Genomic DNA, 18,226 nt, shown 5'->3' on the forward strand with positions numbered 1-18,226 from the left:
TAAATGTTGATTATTGTGGGACACAATGTTTAATAGTAAAAATAACAGAATTCGCATTATTTATTTCAATAAAAAGACTTATTTTTATTAACAATCTCAAATTGCATAAGGAGGATATTGTTCGGTCTTTGCTTTTATTTTCTTGATTAATTCTGCATTTTTGCCCTCACTGATCTGAGAAAACGTCGTTTGTAATTGCGATTTCTTTGACTGAACATTCGCCAGTTTATGTTTCAATTTACGTTCGATCGATTTCTTGACGCAATTTTTCCCACTGCATTTGTGCTTCATCTTTAGTAACTCAAGAGCATATTTATAAATTCCCATCACTGAATATGGCGATTCTGGCTCCGATCCCAGAGACATCATGAAATCTCGAACATTCTCGTTAATTCTCTCATCTCCAAATATTTCTCTTACATAATGCTTAATGACTTTGAGATGATTTGTGGAGATCTCTGGTGTTGCTGTTTCAGCAGCTTCGTAATCAAAAAGTTCATCCATTTGCTAAAAATGAAAAAACAAGGGCAGATATAGATCGAACAGCTGAAATGTCATTTTAATATTAAAGCTATAAGTACCAGATTTCCGATTTTAAGCATTTCTTGGGGAAAGTCTTGTGGAATTGTAACTTTAGGCATGTGTTTACTTTTAGGGAAGATTTTAGTTACGAGTGCATTAAAATGTGATCAGGATTAAAACTAAAACTTTAAAAGCTAATCACCTGGCGTGAAGAAAAAGTTGAATCAATCTGCAACTTTTAGGAGGTAAATTATACAAATCTATTTATATACATATTTTCTAATAGGAACTCTCCTATCTAAAAAAGATATAAATTTATATTTCGTAAAACTTTTTCCTGTTCATTTCTAGTTTAGCGCTTGTAGAGTTGAACTTTTTTTCTTCATGAAAATTAGACACAATTTCAAATTGGGGAAACGCCAAAAGTAAGTCCCCTGCAGATCTGCAGAGGATCAAAACTGTGATGGCATGTCTTCGGATCATCCTTAGGGATGTTCCCCGGTACTTACGTATTAACGCAACCAGGCCAAAATTCGCATAAATCGCCAAATTTGGCGACTCTACTTACGCCAAATTTGGCGACCCTACTTACGGCAACCCTACGTGTTATACGTGGTTTTTCGTAAACAAATTATTTTGTTTACTGGTTAGATTGAATGCCGTGAAATACTTTAACTATGGGTATTTGGGATCTGCCTGTTAGTGAAAAAGATGCTGTTGAATTGTTACAGAGATATAGAATTATATGTAATCTAAAAGGTTATTAAAATATATGCTTATAATTTTGTTTATTAAATACTTTGTTTTATAAGAAAAAATTGATTTCAATTTTTTCTACTTACGCCAAATTTGGCGATTTATGCGAATTTTGGCCTGGTTGCGTTAATACGTAAGTACCGATTTCCCAGACCGTCGCCAATAGCCCATCGTGCTGATCTAGTGCGACGTAAATGAACTACAGCAACAACAACCCAAAAGTAAGATCTCTTATTATTTAGAAACTGTTTATTTTCTGTTATGGTGTTGGTTACATCGTTTTGAAGGTTAAACGTTTTTCTTCATTAATCGCCAAATCGATCGATATAGTTTTTTTTAGGCCAATGAAGGCAGATTCTCTGACAAAACGATAAAAAAATTTCTGTGGAAGATAGCACAATTAATGCTTGGATAAGTCAGCATATTGACTCTGATAATTGAATCTAACACTAACATTGGAATTTATAATAACTCTGGTATTTATTGTCTATCGTAAAAATTCTTCCTAGGTAAAATGGAAAGTAAAAAGTAATAATTGTTTACTAGTTCACATCTTTGTTTTTTGGTAGATTGTTGTGACTTATTTAAAGGGAGAATTATCGGAACAATGCACTGATTACTATTTAACTAATATACCTTTAAAAATATGACTAATTTTAAATGAGAAACATTTTCTCTTTGTATCACATTAAAACTCGGAGATCTGAGGAAGACGATCGTTTCACTGATTATTTTATTGACTCGCTTTCGTATGCGTGAAAGTGAAATCTTATAATCGAAATTACAAACACTTGAGAGTTTCTTGACTGTTCAAGTCTTTTTTCTAGAGTTCCATGGTAGATGACAGAATAAGTTTCAGTCGTTTTCTTACCGCAAAAAGCAGAATTTATCGTCAATTTAAATTTCCACAATTATCGTAGTAGTTACAGTTCTTCCAAATTGAACTGGAGCTCTTTGCTGGATGACAGTGCAAGTTCCAATTGTTAAAAGATTTTATCTCCATATTATCGTCACCGGGAATTAAATGTTAATCAAAATTCTGGCCACTTTCCAACAAGTCAGAGAGCATAAATTTCAAATGAATTTCTGTGTCAGATGACAATATAAGTTGAATTGTTATATCTAAACGGTGCAAGCAAAATTTAATAGATATAAAAATAGCTGACTTCTATCACGGCTAAAATTTTCCTCTTTGTCTTTCTAAAGTGAAGCGATCGATGTAATAAGTATAGCAAAAGTCAAGTTATTTTCTCCTTTTTGGTCGACTTGTAAAACGTAGTTTTAAAATGTTTTGATGAGATTCAGAGATCTGATAAGATTTATCTGAATAAATAAAAATGTTTTGTGTTTGAAACATAATATTTTTTTTGGAGCGCATTTCGCACTTTCTCTTTAGAAAAAAGTGGTCCCATATTGGAAGAAAAAAGAAGATGCGAGTATTAAGAATATCAAACATTACTTAAATCCTTTAAACATCAGGAGTACTTAAAATAAAAGTCTTTAATTATTACTTACATCAAGTTATAGGTAAGTATTGAAGTTAGAAAAATTTATATGATATTTAATAAATTTATTTTTAAATTTTATGATAAAAACAGAATCTGATCTTATTTTAGTACATAATTTTTCCATAATTAGCTTTATAAAAAATATGAAAAAACGTGACACGATGTTCACACATAAAATTTTTTTAAGCAGGTTAAACTAAAATGGATGGCATAAGCAAACGCCTCTATTTCGCAGCCAATCAGGTTCGACACCCACGGGGTACGTTTACGTTGCTTTCAGGTTACAATTAAGTCTGATCCAAAAATTTATTCAGCATGATAATAAATCAAGCCTAATTGCTATAACGTTAACACTCCATCATGTTAATACGCAACTATCTGATTTCAGCGGTGTTCTTCTTCTCGAGTTGCAGGTATATCCAATACCCAATTCAAGCAAAATTATAATGTTAACATTTACAATCCATAGTTATAAATAAGTAAGTTTAAGAAATAATTTTATTTATTTTTCCTCATTTTTAAAATATTTACAGGTTTATGAATCTTCGATGATCTATGAAGAGGAATTTTAACTTAAGGCAATGCCATCCAATAGAGCGAGCCATTTAATTTTTTCTTTTATTCGTTCTTTTTTTAAAATCTATTTAACAAAGTCTTTTTTTTTTTTAAAGTTTAATGTAGGTTTATTTAGTTTACACGTGGTCATTTATCATGTATTATTAAAATTGTTTACTGTTAGTTTCGAAATATATTTTTAAAAGCTTGCATCGTTATGACAACTGGATACTGTGTTCATAATATAGCGAGTGCATAAAGTAAAAAGATAACGGAATAAAGTAAAAAAAACATAAAAAAAACAAAGAGGAAATAAAGGAAGGGAATTAATAAATTAATGAATTGGTTAATCGTCGTCTCATGGAATCATTGAATTGGAGATATGTTGCGTTAGTGAATCACGGATAAGTGAATCATTGAATCTTATGATAAGTGAGATTCAATGATAGAACTAGTTAAGTAGTTAAATAACTAATTAAATAACTAAAGAGTTATTTAACTAGTTAGAATTAGTTAAATAACTAAAGAGGACTAGTTAAATAACTATAGAGAAGAGAACTAGTTAAATAACTAAAACAGTTAATGAACTTTTGATCTGCAGTATGGCATATGATGACCACAGTTTTCGAACACTATTTAATGAATAAAATTTTATTTTTATTTACCCTAATGTTATGGAAGATAAATTTGTCCTCAATCAGCGTTTCTTTTTTTCTTCTTTTTTTTTTAAATTAGTGGTTTTTGGTCATTTTTTAAGTTATTAGCAAATGTTTCTTTATTGAGTTGAAACAATCGAAAGGCTGGCATAAATATAAAAATAGTGCATGGGAGATTATACTTTTAAATTTTGGGTAGTTAATAAAAAAAATATGCCAACGGATTGTTATAAAAGTGTTTATTAACGATAATATTTGTTTAAAAAATGGCAGATTACAGTATCTGGAATCTTATTTCAAGACCAGGCATATTTTTAAATGACGAATATCAATCGAAGCAGGTAAAGAGCTATTTTTAAATGCATATTTTACAAAAGCAGCTTTAATTATTTATTTTATAAACGATTTAATTTTTGTAAACAAAGCTTAAGTAAAATGAAAAGTAATAAAATAAAGTAATAATAAAACAGTAATGAAAAACAAAATCAAAATAAATTAAGCCACACAGAGTATTGGAAGTGAAAGTTATATGTATACAAGTAAATTACAGGCACTGTCTTAATTCTCCATTAATCATCAATACTTATATAAATAAAATGTAATTTTTAGTTAAAAAATTTATTTACGTTAAAATCATTGGCGAAATTTACTTCTTTTGGCATCACTATCATCTAATCTCAGTGACGAAAAAATGTCGTTAAATTGGAATTCAGTTCTTATATCTAACAAAAGCTTCGACAAACAGTTTCAAAGTTGTCCAGATTAGAGTTGGAAAAGAGAAATTATATAGAGTAATAATGCGGTGAGAGTGGCCTCCAGTGGCTTGACTCCATATAAAAATCCAACATAATGAAGAAACAACATTCAAGAAAATTTATTCAACATTAAAAATTTATTCAAATCAGATTGAAAAGTTAGAAACAGAAATTTTTTAGGAAAATGATCAGGAAGTCAAATTATTGACAACTCTCGGCTTCTCGCTACTGAATTCTTCTAAGGGTTCTCCCCATTTCTAAATAGGATAAGGGGACACCAATACTTTACAAGTTTAACTTTTTAAAACTGTCTCATTTTTAAGTTATAACCAATCCGTTACAAGAGTAATAAGTTGCCACACTTGGCGAAGGTTTCTTTTAATTTTGCTTTCCAACTCACTGATCTTAACAAAGACTATACTCTATAGAAGTACTTAATCGAGATTAGTGTTTGATTGCACGTTAAAATCATGTCAGTAACTTCGATCTACGTTTCGTTTTTTAATGAAGAGACGCCAAGTGCGTAAATTCTTAATTAATTGATTCAGCTCTTTTGAAATATAATTTTATTTCTATAGACTTCTTATTAAAAAAAACTAATACTTTACCAAACAATTATAAGTTTTTTTTAAACATTTAATAAATAAAAGATACAAGAATTTCCGTGTTTATTTTGTCTACAAAACTGAGTAATTTAAAATTAATGGTTTTCGAAATGAAAAAAAAAAGTAATATATTGATAGGCAAAATTAATGGATAAATAGTATACTATGGAAGAAACGTAAAAATTTGTCATACTATTCTTGACATCAATGGTGCTTGATTAATTTCGGTTATGGTACTACTTCAAATAAATAAAAAATAGTTATTCTTAAAAAACTGAATTAACGGAGAAATCGTATTAGTAATTAAGAAGAATAGTAAAAATCTCCATATTATTATTGACGCCAATGATGCTTAATAAGTTTTGGTAATAGATCACGATTTCAAATAATAATAAATAAATCACGATCTTTTTCAAATTCATCATAATCTGAAAATCGTTCTAACAAAAATGTACAAATATATATGGCTGATTTATATTTTATTTTTAGTACAGTGTTAATAAAATATAAGTTAGACAGTTTTATATTTTAACTCTTTCATAACAAGTTCTATAGATTTACCATGAAAAGTTAGATAAATATATATTCAATTATCTATATTAAAATTATAAACTTTCAAAATATATATCAGTTATTAATTTTAATTGCAGGTTCAATTGATTTTGGATTCTTACATTTTGTCAAATGAAACTTTGCAAAATATGAAAGAGCTTATTAAAATTGCCATGGACAATGGATTGGCGGACTCTGAGCAAGAATCAATTTTAAAAATGACCGAGACATACCTCACAAAAAGATATTTCCCTCTAAGTATTAAGTTAATCTCTTTCTATAATTATTGTTTAAAAAATCAGTTGTGTAACCGACAGTGAAATTCACGTGTTTTACTGTCAAAATACGAGGCTCACTTTGGAATTTTTGTGATGCGCGCAAATTAAAATTAGCAACAAAAAAAAAGTAAAAATAAACGATTTAATAATTTGAAAATACAAACGATTTTAGCATAACAGACGATTTTTTATTGACTTACTTTCAAGTTATTTAGCGTGGAATAAATTTCAAACATAAAAAAAAAATGGAGCTAACATGAGAACATTATCGTGCTATGATTTTTAGAGTGGGATTAAGTCGAGAAGAAAGCTTACAATTAGCATTTGGAAATAAACGCCCCTCTCGAGCTACTGTATTCAGATACTCTGTTAAATTTCGCCTACATATCGCAAATCTCTTCAGTATGCAGTAACAGCAAACTGGTACGCCATTACGTCTTCCAGAAATTCTCAAAGAGGAGAATGTTAGAGGATTTATGCTTCACCATGACAATGCATCTTCCCATTCAGCAAGATTTACGGTTGAGTTTCTCGAAGAAAAGTACATTACCCCACTATTATTACACCCACACTATTTATACCACCGGATGTGTGATTTTTGACTATTTTTTAATCTAAAAAAGAACTTACGTGAAAGTCGTTTTTATTCCGAAAAAGATATTTATTTGGCTATAAATGCATTTTTTTCATAAATTCCAAGAAATGAATGGTTTTAGGTATTTAATCTTTGGAAAATTCGCCTACAAAAGGGCATTGATGCATGAGAGACTACTTTGAACAACACACTGTCTTAAAACATTCAGAGTGACCTCGTATGTAAAACATATTTTCTATAAACTGTACAGACTGCACCAAAAAGATTGAATATCGTTAAATATTTGACGATGTACAGTTTAATTAAAAGTCAAATTTAATGTATATATTTTATATTTAAAACTATTTAAGGATACTAAAATTAAGTACTGATGTGCTTTTTGGTGAGAAAATCGAAGAAACTTTGACATTTTAAATAAAAAAAAAGATGCTTGTGGTATATCAGTGAAATATTACTTTAAGACAAACAGTGAAAGATTATCTTTTGCTCTATGGTAATATTCTAGGAAGTTATGTAGGGAGTTCTGTATTGACTGCACTTAATATATATTTTTACGATCTTTTGCCAAAAGAGGCACTCATTAGCATTCACAAATTAATATTAAATTTATAAATGCAGCATATAACGTTAGTATTGATTTCATCCTTTTCAATGGTATATAATATAAATCAATATTTTATTCAAAAGAAAATTATGATTTCAAATGTTTGGTAAATAAACCAATTAAAAGCATTTAGCATAATTGTAAGATTAATAAGTAGATAAGTGTTTACGTATTATTCGTAAGATCTTAAGAGCCCTTTTTTCTAACGAGTGCTGTGAAATTAATTGAGATTTAACTTAAACAAATCAAATTTAAATTAATGAAACACTTGCTTTTGACAAATAGAAAAACATCAGTTTTCTTGTTTTTCACAGGTTATATGTCTATTAATTGAAAAAAAAAATGGCTGTTTTAATCAGGTTTATGTTTTTTCCGAGACCATATTTTTGTCATGTGTTTAGTCGATTTTAAGAGAAGAAAAACATAACGAGGCACGCAGTAAAAAAAGTCCTGAATATTTACTGTAAAAGACACTGGCGAGCAATTTACTGAAATTATTTACGGTAAAAAATAGAAAAAGTAGCGTCATGTGTATGAGGGATTGTCACCGGATTATGAAAACGCGAACCCTGTTTTCCCGTTCTTTCTACAGATGCACGTTTAGGTAAATATGTACTGAACCTGGAAACCTGGAAAACCTGGCTCTTTTCAATCCTCCGACGTTCCTTCGCAATGCGTCTGCAAGGCTTACTGCAATAAGCTTGAAAAAAAAAAAAAAAAACGTCGAGTTTGCGAAGGGCCGTTTCTTTTCAATTAGCCCAGGACGAATACTAGCACGGTGGTATTTACCTTGAAAGTATTCCTGATTTTTTTTTACAGTGTAAATAATTTTCACTATATTTAATTAGGTAGCGGGAAACATTGAATAAATAAAGAACTGTTCTCTTGGAAACAAACTGCATAATTTGATAATAAAGCTTGAATTTTGTAACTGTTATTTATTTTTTAGATGGAGATTTCTTATCGATTTGTGCACATGACAGATACTTTTCTCTAACCCTGCTTAAATTTAAACCTGAAACGTCTCCTGAAATATTCAAGAAAAGTTATGTGATTGACCCTCAGGTATTCGAGCAACCTCAGGCAAAGGTAAAAACTTATTTCGATCTTTTTCTTCCCTTGAAATAATATCTGTTTTATAGGTTTGATATGAGATTAAGATTACGTGTGAGATTAATTTTAATAATTTACTATTTCTCAATTTTAAATTTAAATTTTATATTTTCAGATAAAATCATTCTTAACTAAATAATTCTATTTTTGATATATTTTAATAATATCTGAAAATGTCGAAGTGATTGATTCATTTTCCTATTAACTTTTTTTTAATATCATTCATTACATGAAAAAACATTGTTTAAAGTTTGATTTCAGTAGTTTTTGATTGAGTTTAAGGCATTTTATTGACGTTATATTGATTATAAATGATATTGCATATTGATTATATTAGTGTCGCTATCGTTATATTGGTTAGGACTTGATAAAATCATATTGAATCATGCGGAAGTAATTTAAAAATGGTTCTTTCTTAAGGATTCTTCTTTATTAAGAAAAGATCCCTCCACTTCTTGGATTACCCTTAAAGGGGTAACCTCACAAATGTTATTTCATGAGAAATTATGTAACGCAATGTATTTATTTATTATGCAAATAACAGCTAATTGTGAAATAACTTTTGTGTCAATTAATTTTTTATGCGTTTTTATTTAAATCTAGTTACCTAATTTTAAATTTTAGAAGATAAGTATCTTTAAAACTTTTTTAGAATTTTGGATATACCATATTATATGCTTTAGTTAATAACTAAAATTTTGTAAATACAAGTTTAACAAAACATATTTCAATGACTAAAATGAAACAAAAATTATTTAAAGATTGTAATTAGTTTTTTTAAAAAAATAAATATGGAAATTTCATTTTTACATAGTAGAATACTTTTTCTGTTTATGGAAGGCCCGTAAATTGGGATCGTAATTTTTCTTTCACTACATTGTAAAAAACTGTGATGTAATCTCTCTCAAAATAAGACAATCTAAAAAAATTGTGAGAAGAAACTCTTTATTTCAAGTTAGCAACAAATCGATAGCTTTCACATACAATTTAAAGGTTGTGATTTAAATTTAAGCAATTAAATGGAGAACACTTACACCAATCTTACTCGTATTCACACCATTTGAGAATTATTTTCGCTACCAAAAATGCCAATGTTGGCACGCTATGGGTATCGTTGTTGTTGTTGCGTAAGCTTGTTAGGTAAAGGGGTTGCGATTGTTCTTGTTTTCCAGTGGCGCCATCTATGGCCAAGAATTCATCTTCTGCCATACCCATACGTCACACCCGTTTATAGGGCAGACCCATTCCTTCATCCACAGATCGTAATTTTGACCTGAATCACAGAGCGATCAATCTCCAATCCAGTACCCCCAGAGGTATTGATTTGTTATGGGAACATGTAGGACTTTACGACTCGACAGATTTAACGTGCATCAGTCACCATTTACTACACGGGCAGTCTTTGGCCGGCGAGGTTCGAACCCACGAACTCTCGAACATGGGCCCAGTGTGCCCTAATGACCAGTCTATCCCGGCCCTTTGGATATCGTTAAAAAATTGTCTGCAATCCTTTAAATTGTTGTGAGTTTGTTTTTTTCTATGTAGCAATTTACAGAAACAAAGTTTCGTCTCTAATAAACGTATGCATAATTTTATTTGACTAATAAGGATAATTATACTTTAATTTTTAAATCTCCGTGAACGGTATTAAATAATTTTAAAATGTATAGTTTCAATCCGCTTATTCTCTCTCTGCTACAGGTAAGTTTGTCTGACGAACTCATTTTATTTTAAGGATTAGTGTATATCGGCATCTTAAATTAATGATTCTTACTTCACACTGGTTAGTGTAAAAGAACATTCTTCTGTTCGGGTTCTGGTGCATTGAGGAACCATATATATATATATATATATATATATATATATATATATATATATATATATATATATATATATATATATATATATATATATATATATATATATATATATATATATATATATATATATATATATATATATATATATATATATATATATATATATATATATATATAATTTTTTTTTAAATATTTATCAATTTTTTTTGTTGCAGATTTTTAAGAGATTTTCGAAATACATAGCTGAATTCTTTGATGAGTTTGATTTGCATAATCGCTGCATTCCTACAGGTATACTATTACTGTTTTTTTTTCTTCGGCAAAAATAAGTCCTTTAAAAAATATTTAATAATGATTATTAATTAATAATTTACTTTCTGAAATTTCTGAAATTTTCTTTAAATTTTTAACTGGAAGCTATATTTTTATAATTGTGTTTAGGAGATAGATTCTGAATTTCAAACTCATTATTACCTATTTATAAAATAACTATTAATACGCATTGATACAAATGAAGATTAATTTTCAGGATTTTGTTCCGATATTTTTATGCAACAATACAGCTTAGATACAGCAGTTATTCCTTATTTTTCAAAGAAAACCGACAGTTTGCCGAATAATAAGGATATCAAGAGTTATTTTGAAGAAATAGTTGAAAACATTAATTACGAGGTAAGATTTAAACAGCCTCGCATATTGTTTTATACAATAAATATTAAATACTAGTTGTGACATTAAGTCACAGCCTAATTTCTAAATATCCCGTTTTATTAATCAAAATACTAATTTTTCGGCTTAATTTATATTTTTAGATACAGTTTTTATTGTCTTCATCTTTTTCTTCTCGCCCCTTAACGCGTTAGCGCAATGAGGACACTTTCCCCAGGAGGCGCCTTGCACATTCTTCAGACACTCCTTTTTCTTGGAAAGAAGACTGTCGGCGACCTTTGATGTCAACACATGTTTGTGGTTACGGTACGGTCGCCGTTAGTATTTAATTATGCTTAAATTTAAGGAGTTAGTTAACTCAGTTCAGTTCGCTCCTTAAGCTCGATTTTTTTGGCTTTTAGGAAGTTTAACTTCCACTTCTAGCTATTTCTTTAAATACCGCCCATTTTCTGGGAGCGGACACATTCGAAATTTAGTTGTCAACACCTTCTACGATCCCTTAACAGGGGTTTTTCATTTTCACCCCCTCCTCTCTTTGGAGAGACGGAGTTTTATTTTTGTTTAAATATATGGCGGTCATATTTCTCCGACCCTCTGAGGTTGCCCTCTGCGGGCTGTGATTGTTTTGTTTTTTTGTTTCCTCGACATGAACATTTAAGTGATTATTCGATACTTTGACTTGTCTAACTTTTACAATTTTTTTCTAATGATTGTTAGGTCATGTTTTAGACATTTTTTTAACATTAGTAAACACTTAATTTAACTTTGAGGATGACACAAATTTCGAATGCCAATTTTTTTCATTTTTTGATCCTTGCTCCTGTACAGAATTTTTTTTCTTTTCTTATGTAATGAATAAAGTTTTATTACATAACTTTTGGATTCTCAGAATGTAGTAAACGGCTACAGCTCTGTGTTTTAGATACAAAATTTTTTTTGTATCTGTAGTGTTGATGATTTTAATTTTGTTTATGTCTGCTTGCAAGCACTTTTTGTTATTTTATGTTCATCAAACTGGTTTTATTCTTATGTTCATCAATTTTTTATTTTTATGTTCATCAAGCATTTTTATATTTATTCATAATATGTGAATTTATGAATTTTCATTTTTAAGCATACTTTATAGGTATTGTTTATGGACACTTTAAGTAATCATTAGTTACCAGTATTGGTAAGCAGCGTTTTTGATCATTGTTTATAAATTTTGTCTATAGATAAATTTTGTTTTTGGTGTGTGTTTGTTATACATAGTTGTGTGTAGACTATGATGCATGTGTTTTCAACATATTTATGTGATCAATTTTTTTAGTGAGAAAAATGTCTGTGATTTTTTTAAGGTGTAAGTTTTAAGTTTAAGTTCAATTTTTTTAAGTTAAATGTTTTTGCCTAGGCGTTTCTATTAATTTAAGTTTTTTTATTTTTAATCTCTCTAAGTTTTAACTTGTTAATTTTTGTGCACTTAATTGATCTCACTAATGACTTTGATTTCTGAACCCATGCATAATTCATAGGTTGTATACTAATTTTTGTCGTTTTAACTCGGAATACTAAATTATCAGTCGTATTTGATTGGTCTTAAATTTTTTTTCAATAATTGAATTGTACAAAACTTTGTTGTACAAATTTTTTTTCTTCATTCGTTTAAACTCGGAATACCATCAGTCTACAATGTTAGCCTGATTTGTTTTCATTTGTTTGCAATTCTCAATTTTTTTTAATAAGCATAATTCAGCAAACAAAATCAATTTTTTTTCATTCCTTTTTATAAGGAACCATTTGAGTTAATGAATTACCTCATAAATTTTTTTTCACATTTATTGAGTGAGTTATTTATATACTCATTGAGTCACATTTTATCTCTGTAATTTTATTGTCTATGGAGATAAATTTTTTAATGTCAAGTGAACTTTATTTTGACTATCGGGTAGGTCAAAAGTTTTTAGCAAACAATTAAGATTGTTTTTGGTTGTTGTTGTTTTTGTAAACAATTAAGATTTGTTGTTGTTTTTTTTCAAACAATGAACATTGTGTTTTATTGTTTAGCAAACAATTAAGATTGTTTACTTTGTTATAATCAAGATCAGCTATGTACAGCTGTTACTGTCCGTTTTTGTGTTGTGATTGCTATTGTAACTATGTTGGGGCACAGCATTTCTACGTGAGACCAATTTACTGTCAAAATTTTTGAGATCGAATGTTATGTAACATCTGAATGTTCTGTTAAGGCTGATGTGGTGGACTGGAGCGGCAGGTTGTTAAATTGTTAATTTTAATGCGTTTCGGTTACGAATACTTTAGGCCTTTCTGCTAATTTTTTAAATTTAAATTTAAAAAAAAAAAAAAAAAAAAAAAAAAAAAAAAAAAAAAAAAAATTTCATTTCTTCAAAATTTTTTTTTCACCGGCTGTGGGTATAATGTGACATTAAGTCACAGCCTAATTTCTAAATATCCCGTTTTATTAATCAAAATACTAATTTTTCGGCTTAATTTATATTTTTAGATACAGTTTTTATTGTCTTCATCTTTTTCTTCTCGCCCCTTAACGCGTTAGCGCAATGAGGACACTTTCCCCAGGAGGCGCCTTGCACATTCTTCAGACACTCCTTTTTCTTGGAAAGAAGACTGTCGGCGACCTTTGATGTCAACACATGTTTGTGGTTACGGTACGGTCGCCGTTAGTATTTAATTATGCTTAAATTTAAGGAGTTAGTTAACTCAGTTCAGTTCGCTCCTTAAGCTCGATTTTTTTGGCTTTTAGGAAGTTTAACTTCCACTTCTAGCTATTTCTTTAAATACCGCCCATTTTCTGGGAGCGGACACATTCGAAATTTAGTTGTCAACACCTTCTACGATCCCTTAACAGGGGTTTTTCATTTTCACCCCCTCCTCTCTTTGGAGAGACGGAGTTTTATTTTTGTTTAAATATATGGCGGTCATATTTCTCCGACCCTCTGAGGTTGCCCTCTGCGGGCTGTGATTGTTTTGTTTTTTTGTTTCCTCGACATGAACATTTAAGTGATTATTCGATACTTTGATTTTTCTCAGTCACCCTGCTCGCGTACTGAGCGTTTATTTTGCTTCGGTTTTCTCTCTGGTTGAGGGAAGGAACTTCACTCCCTTTAAAATGGCGTAATACCTGCCCGCCGACTCCCCAAGGATGCGGTTTCAAGGAACGAAAATCAATCTATCGACATCGTAATTTTTTGGATCGCCCTTCCAGAAGCGAAATGTTTATGTGTCGACTGAGACAACTGCCAGCCGCCACTGATGCTACTAGGAGATGAAAAGATGATCAATGTTGAAAAATATGCCTTATGACCCCTAACTGGACATACTTGTGATTCTGATGCCCCAACGATTTTATTGGTATGAAGTGATCTGCAGTAATAAACTACAACAAAAAAAAAATGAACTCTGGACTTTTCCTTGTGCTTTTCTTTAAATTATTGCAGCTAAGCCAAATTGTGTGTCGTCTCCCACCTGCAACAGGTATGTGAAAAATCATTGCAAAGACATCTTGATTTCTAGTGTGTTTTCTTCTATGTTTTTTTTATTTTTAAGGGTTATTGCTCACTATTTTTAGTTTCGGCCATCCTTTAAATTATAACATTCCAATTTCGAGCCGGTCATTATATAACACTAGTGGGCTGCGCCCCCTGCTCGCTAACTCCCGCCAACCCCCGAAAATTGCTACGCAATATTATATGGTTTGCTTTGCAAACCAAGCTCGCTTCGCTCGCTACTAACTTAGGTACATTGCAAATGCAGAAAATTCTAAGAATTCAAAACAATCATTCAAATCCATATAACAACTTTTTTAAAAAAAAATAGTATTATAGGAAAACGTTTCTCTATATAACATAAAATCATAATGCTCTGACACCGTTTTCCATTGTTGTCGGCGAATTTTTATTGACCGGAAAATCACGTGGTAGGATCCAGTTTTCCCCCATTCATTTCCATATTGTTTAGGTTGTCATCAACAGATCACACTTGTTGAGAATGCTCTCTCTGGTTATTTCCGTTTCCGTTTTTAAAAGCGCTATATGTTGAGCCACCTCAGCTAGATTTGGCATGTGACATTTTTAGCGGCAATCATTGGTCTATTTTCTAGCATTGCCATTCGGGGAGTTGTAATGAAACTTTTTTTGTCGCCATGTAAGAGAAATATATATATATAGATGGTTTTATGACATCTACATTCATGAAATGAAGTATTTGATGATATCAGTGATTATTAAGTGATAGTGAATTATGATATAGATTGTCAAACGCTATAGTTTTTAACTATTTTCCGAGTCATGAATTGTTATAAAACAAATATGAATGTATAGGTATCTTCTGAAAAATAGCATATTCCTCGCCTCTTGAGAAAGATTTATAAATGACTTTGCGAAAATAATTTTCGACAACCAAGAGCCCTAGAAAGTTATCTTGAATAACGAATACTTTACAATGATGTCTCTTATAATGAAAACTATACAGTATTATCTTCGGTAATGAAAACTCTTCAATATCTTTTATTATGAGAATTCTATGCTCTGATATCAAATATGTATGTACGAAGATCTGGTTTGTAATTCACGTGAAGGATCCGTATAGTTTGAATAATTATAGAAGAATATTTCTCTAAAAAGTACGGAGAAGTTTAGTGTTGATGTGCTAGGAAAAATTAATAAACTTTTTTAATGCTACATCCTTAAATAAAATTTGAAGTAAGGAAAAAAAATTAACTTAAATGTTTACAAGTCCAATAGCTATGTGTTACAAGGTTACTATTAGTCATCAATGTAAATAATAAATCTGTGTAGTAATTCACTGATAGAAATTTCTTAGAAGAAATAGTTAATAAAAATTTATTTTGCCATATTTAACCAAAATAGCAAAATAACCATAAAAAAGATGGTATTCAAATTGTTAACTATAAAAGAAATCATTTATTGACTAGTTTCACCGAATACAGGAAAACAAACAGAACTTTATCCGCGTTAAATTGGCCCACAGCCAATGACAGTAGAGCGCACGTTCTTTGAAAGCTGGAAACTAAGCCATGTAATCAGGATTACGAATTCCTATCTTTATATTCCATTATAGGATGCCTAACACAGCAACGGATGTTTAACATTGTTACAGTAATAAGTGTGTGATGAACAAAGCCACTTAGTTTTTCGCAACTGGGTACATACTTGGGACCATAGAGCTAATTTGTCAATCTCGAGATCGACTGAACTGGGGTTCAAATTCCAGCATCAGCACCATCACATATCCGCAATTCCTTCAACTTCCATGGAGTTTTTGGTTTCCTGCGCTCCTTAATTGGTGACCATGGAATATCGAATTACAAAACTCATATTCACGCTTAGATGACAGCATCACAAAGCTGCTTAACTAAAAAATCTAGTATTTCACATCTCTCGTGAAAGATGGCACCGATAGATAAACTAATTGTGCCACTTTCAATGGTTCACTTGACAAAACACAACTCAATCACAACCTCACTTCATTATCCATTACCTAACGAAAATCCTCACATAACCTAAATCCAATGTCTAATTGAATTTAATTTTTATGGTTCTGAAACCGTACTAGTTGTAAATGGTTACAAAACGGTACAATTTTGTACTCATGGTTTTCAATCAAACATGTTGTTAACGGTTTCAAACCCGTAAAGGTAAAGAGATGTTCTTAACTGTAAACTTTACTGTCAATTGGGAGACAGACTGTTGCCGGTTAGTTTACCGTAGTTTTAGAATAAAAATTCTAATATTGTACTTTAAAATTACTTGATGATTATATTAACAAAATCCTAGAAAACATTCGTGATTACTATATTTATGTGTTGTTTGAATTTCAATTTTCAGAATATCTTACAGTTATCATCAGATGGTGGAATTGATTTTGCAACGATAAAAGGTATTTTAATTACACATCAAAACTTAGAATTTTTATACATTTTGTGTTGAAATTTTAAATTATTGCTATACGTCGTTTGATCTTCCTATATCTATCTTTACTCTATAGGATCAACTGATGTTAAATTTGATGCTCAAGTCATAGGACTTCAAAATGTTTTGGGCGAAGACTTTACTTTTAAATCATGTTATAACATTTTAAAGGTAATATTTTTGCTTAATCCTTAAAATAAATCGTTCTCATATTTGATTTAGCTAAACAAATAATTCAATGCTATATTATGTTAAATACCACGCATAAAAAATGTATTGTATGAGATTATGTAGAGAAACAATTAAAAAAAGAAACAGCAATTTTCTAACAAAAAATTTTCTTGGTGTACATTATTTAATGCAAAAACAAAATTTTAAATCTGAAAATTTCTAAATGATTCCAAAAATAGTGTATTTTTAGAATCTCAAAAAATAATAAAATAATTAAAAAATAATAAAATAATTAAAAAATAATAAAATAATTAAAAAATAATAAAATAATTTAAAAATAATAAAATATTTCTCAAGAAATAATTAATGAACTGCGCTGCATTCGTTTTGTAAATTAGTGAGTAGATCTTTAATTAAAAAAATTATTTTAACTCTCGCATTTCATTGTTTACAGTAATTTTTTGTAAGTGTGGCATAGTTTTAAAGCTTATTTTACCATTCTTCGTATAAAAATATGAATGCTGGCTTTCCTACATTTCAAAAGTAGACGTCATTGGACAAAATATTTAAATAGACTCATTGTCAAAGGTTAGGTATAAAAAAAACCCTTCTTTAAATAGGCATTTTTCAACACAATAACTATTATTTTTGTCAAAACTCATGGACATTAACGAAATCATCCTAACAATTGTGATTTATAGAGAATTTGTGACAGGTAAAAACATTGAGGTTTATATAAAACATATTTTTATACTTATATTTCACATATTCACCTTTGTTATCTGAGTAAATATATATTGACATGAAAATTAAATATAAGGAATTTATCTTTAGCGGATTTTAGAAAAAAATTATTTAAAATAGTATATATTATATTTTAAATTACTTGTTTACCGTTTTGCATGCAGATGAAAATAAATATTAATTGAGTACTCAGAGAAAAAAATTCTGGTAAAATTACCGTACTATATAATGACATTTCAGATAAAAAAAGCAACAACATAATTCTGGTTAATAAAACCAAAATATATGGCATTTAAACCATTCATTTGGTCAATTTTCCTTTCATATGGTCGCGATTTGCTGGAAATTCTGGTTTTCAAAATTATAGCTCTTATTTTC

At 29.7% G+C, this 18,226-nt stretch overlaps 2 protein-coding genes across 2 annotated transcripts in view; one reads left to right on the forward strand and one right to left on the reverse strand.

The window, feature by feature from the left end:
• Window positions 1–56: 56 nt before the first annotated feature.
• On the reverse strand, window positions 57–2,921 carry LOC147816576 (uncharacterized). The gene is made up of 2 exons (XM_087168019.1): window positions 2,794–2,921; window positions 57–507 (listed from the first exon to the last, which is right to left on the reverse strand). The coding sequence occupies exon 2, from the start codon at window positions 502–504 to the stop codon at window positions 97–99; it is 408 nt and encodes a 135-aa protein (XP_087024145.1). The 5' UTR covers window positions 505–507; window positions 2,794–2,921; the 3' UTR covers window positions 57–96.
• LOC110283236 (uncharacterized) overlaps window positions 1,347–18,226 on the forward strand; it is a 160,886-nt gene continuing 144,006 nt past the window's right edge. The window contains exons 1-7 of the mRNA XM_087156878.1: window positions 1,347–1,499; window positions 6,008–6,167; window positions 8,336–8,475; window positions 10,535–10,610; window positions 10,849–10,991; window positions 16,850–16,901; window positions 17,010–17,104. Coding sequence (XP_087013004.1) covers window positions 1,473–1,499; window positions 6,008–6,167; window positions 8,336–8,475; window positions 10,535–10,610; window positions 10,849–10,991; window positions 16,850–16,901; window positions 17,010–17,104 — 693 coding nt within the window. The 5' untranslated portion in view covers window positions 1,347–1,472. The remainder of the gene's footprint in view (window positions 1,500–6,007; window positions 6,168–8,335; window positions 8,476–10,534; window positions 10,611–10,848; window positions 10,992–16,849; window positions 16,902–17,009; window positions 17,105–18,226) is intronic.

This window comes from Parasteatoda tepidariorum, chromosome 1, assembly GCF_982258835.1.
Source record: "Parasteatoda tepidariorum strain Cologne lab strain chromosome 1, Ptep-v5.0, whole genome shotgun sequence".
NCBI lineage: Eukaryota > Metazoa > Arthropoda > Arachnida > Araneae > Theridiidae > Parasteatoda > Parasteatoda tepidariorum.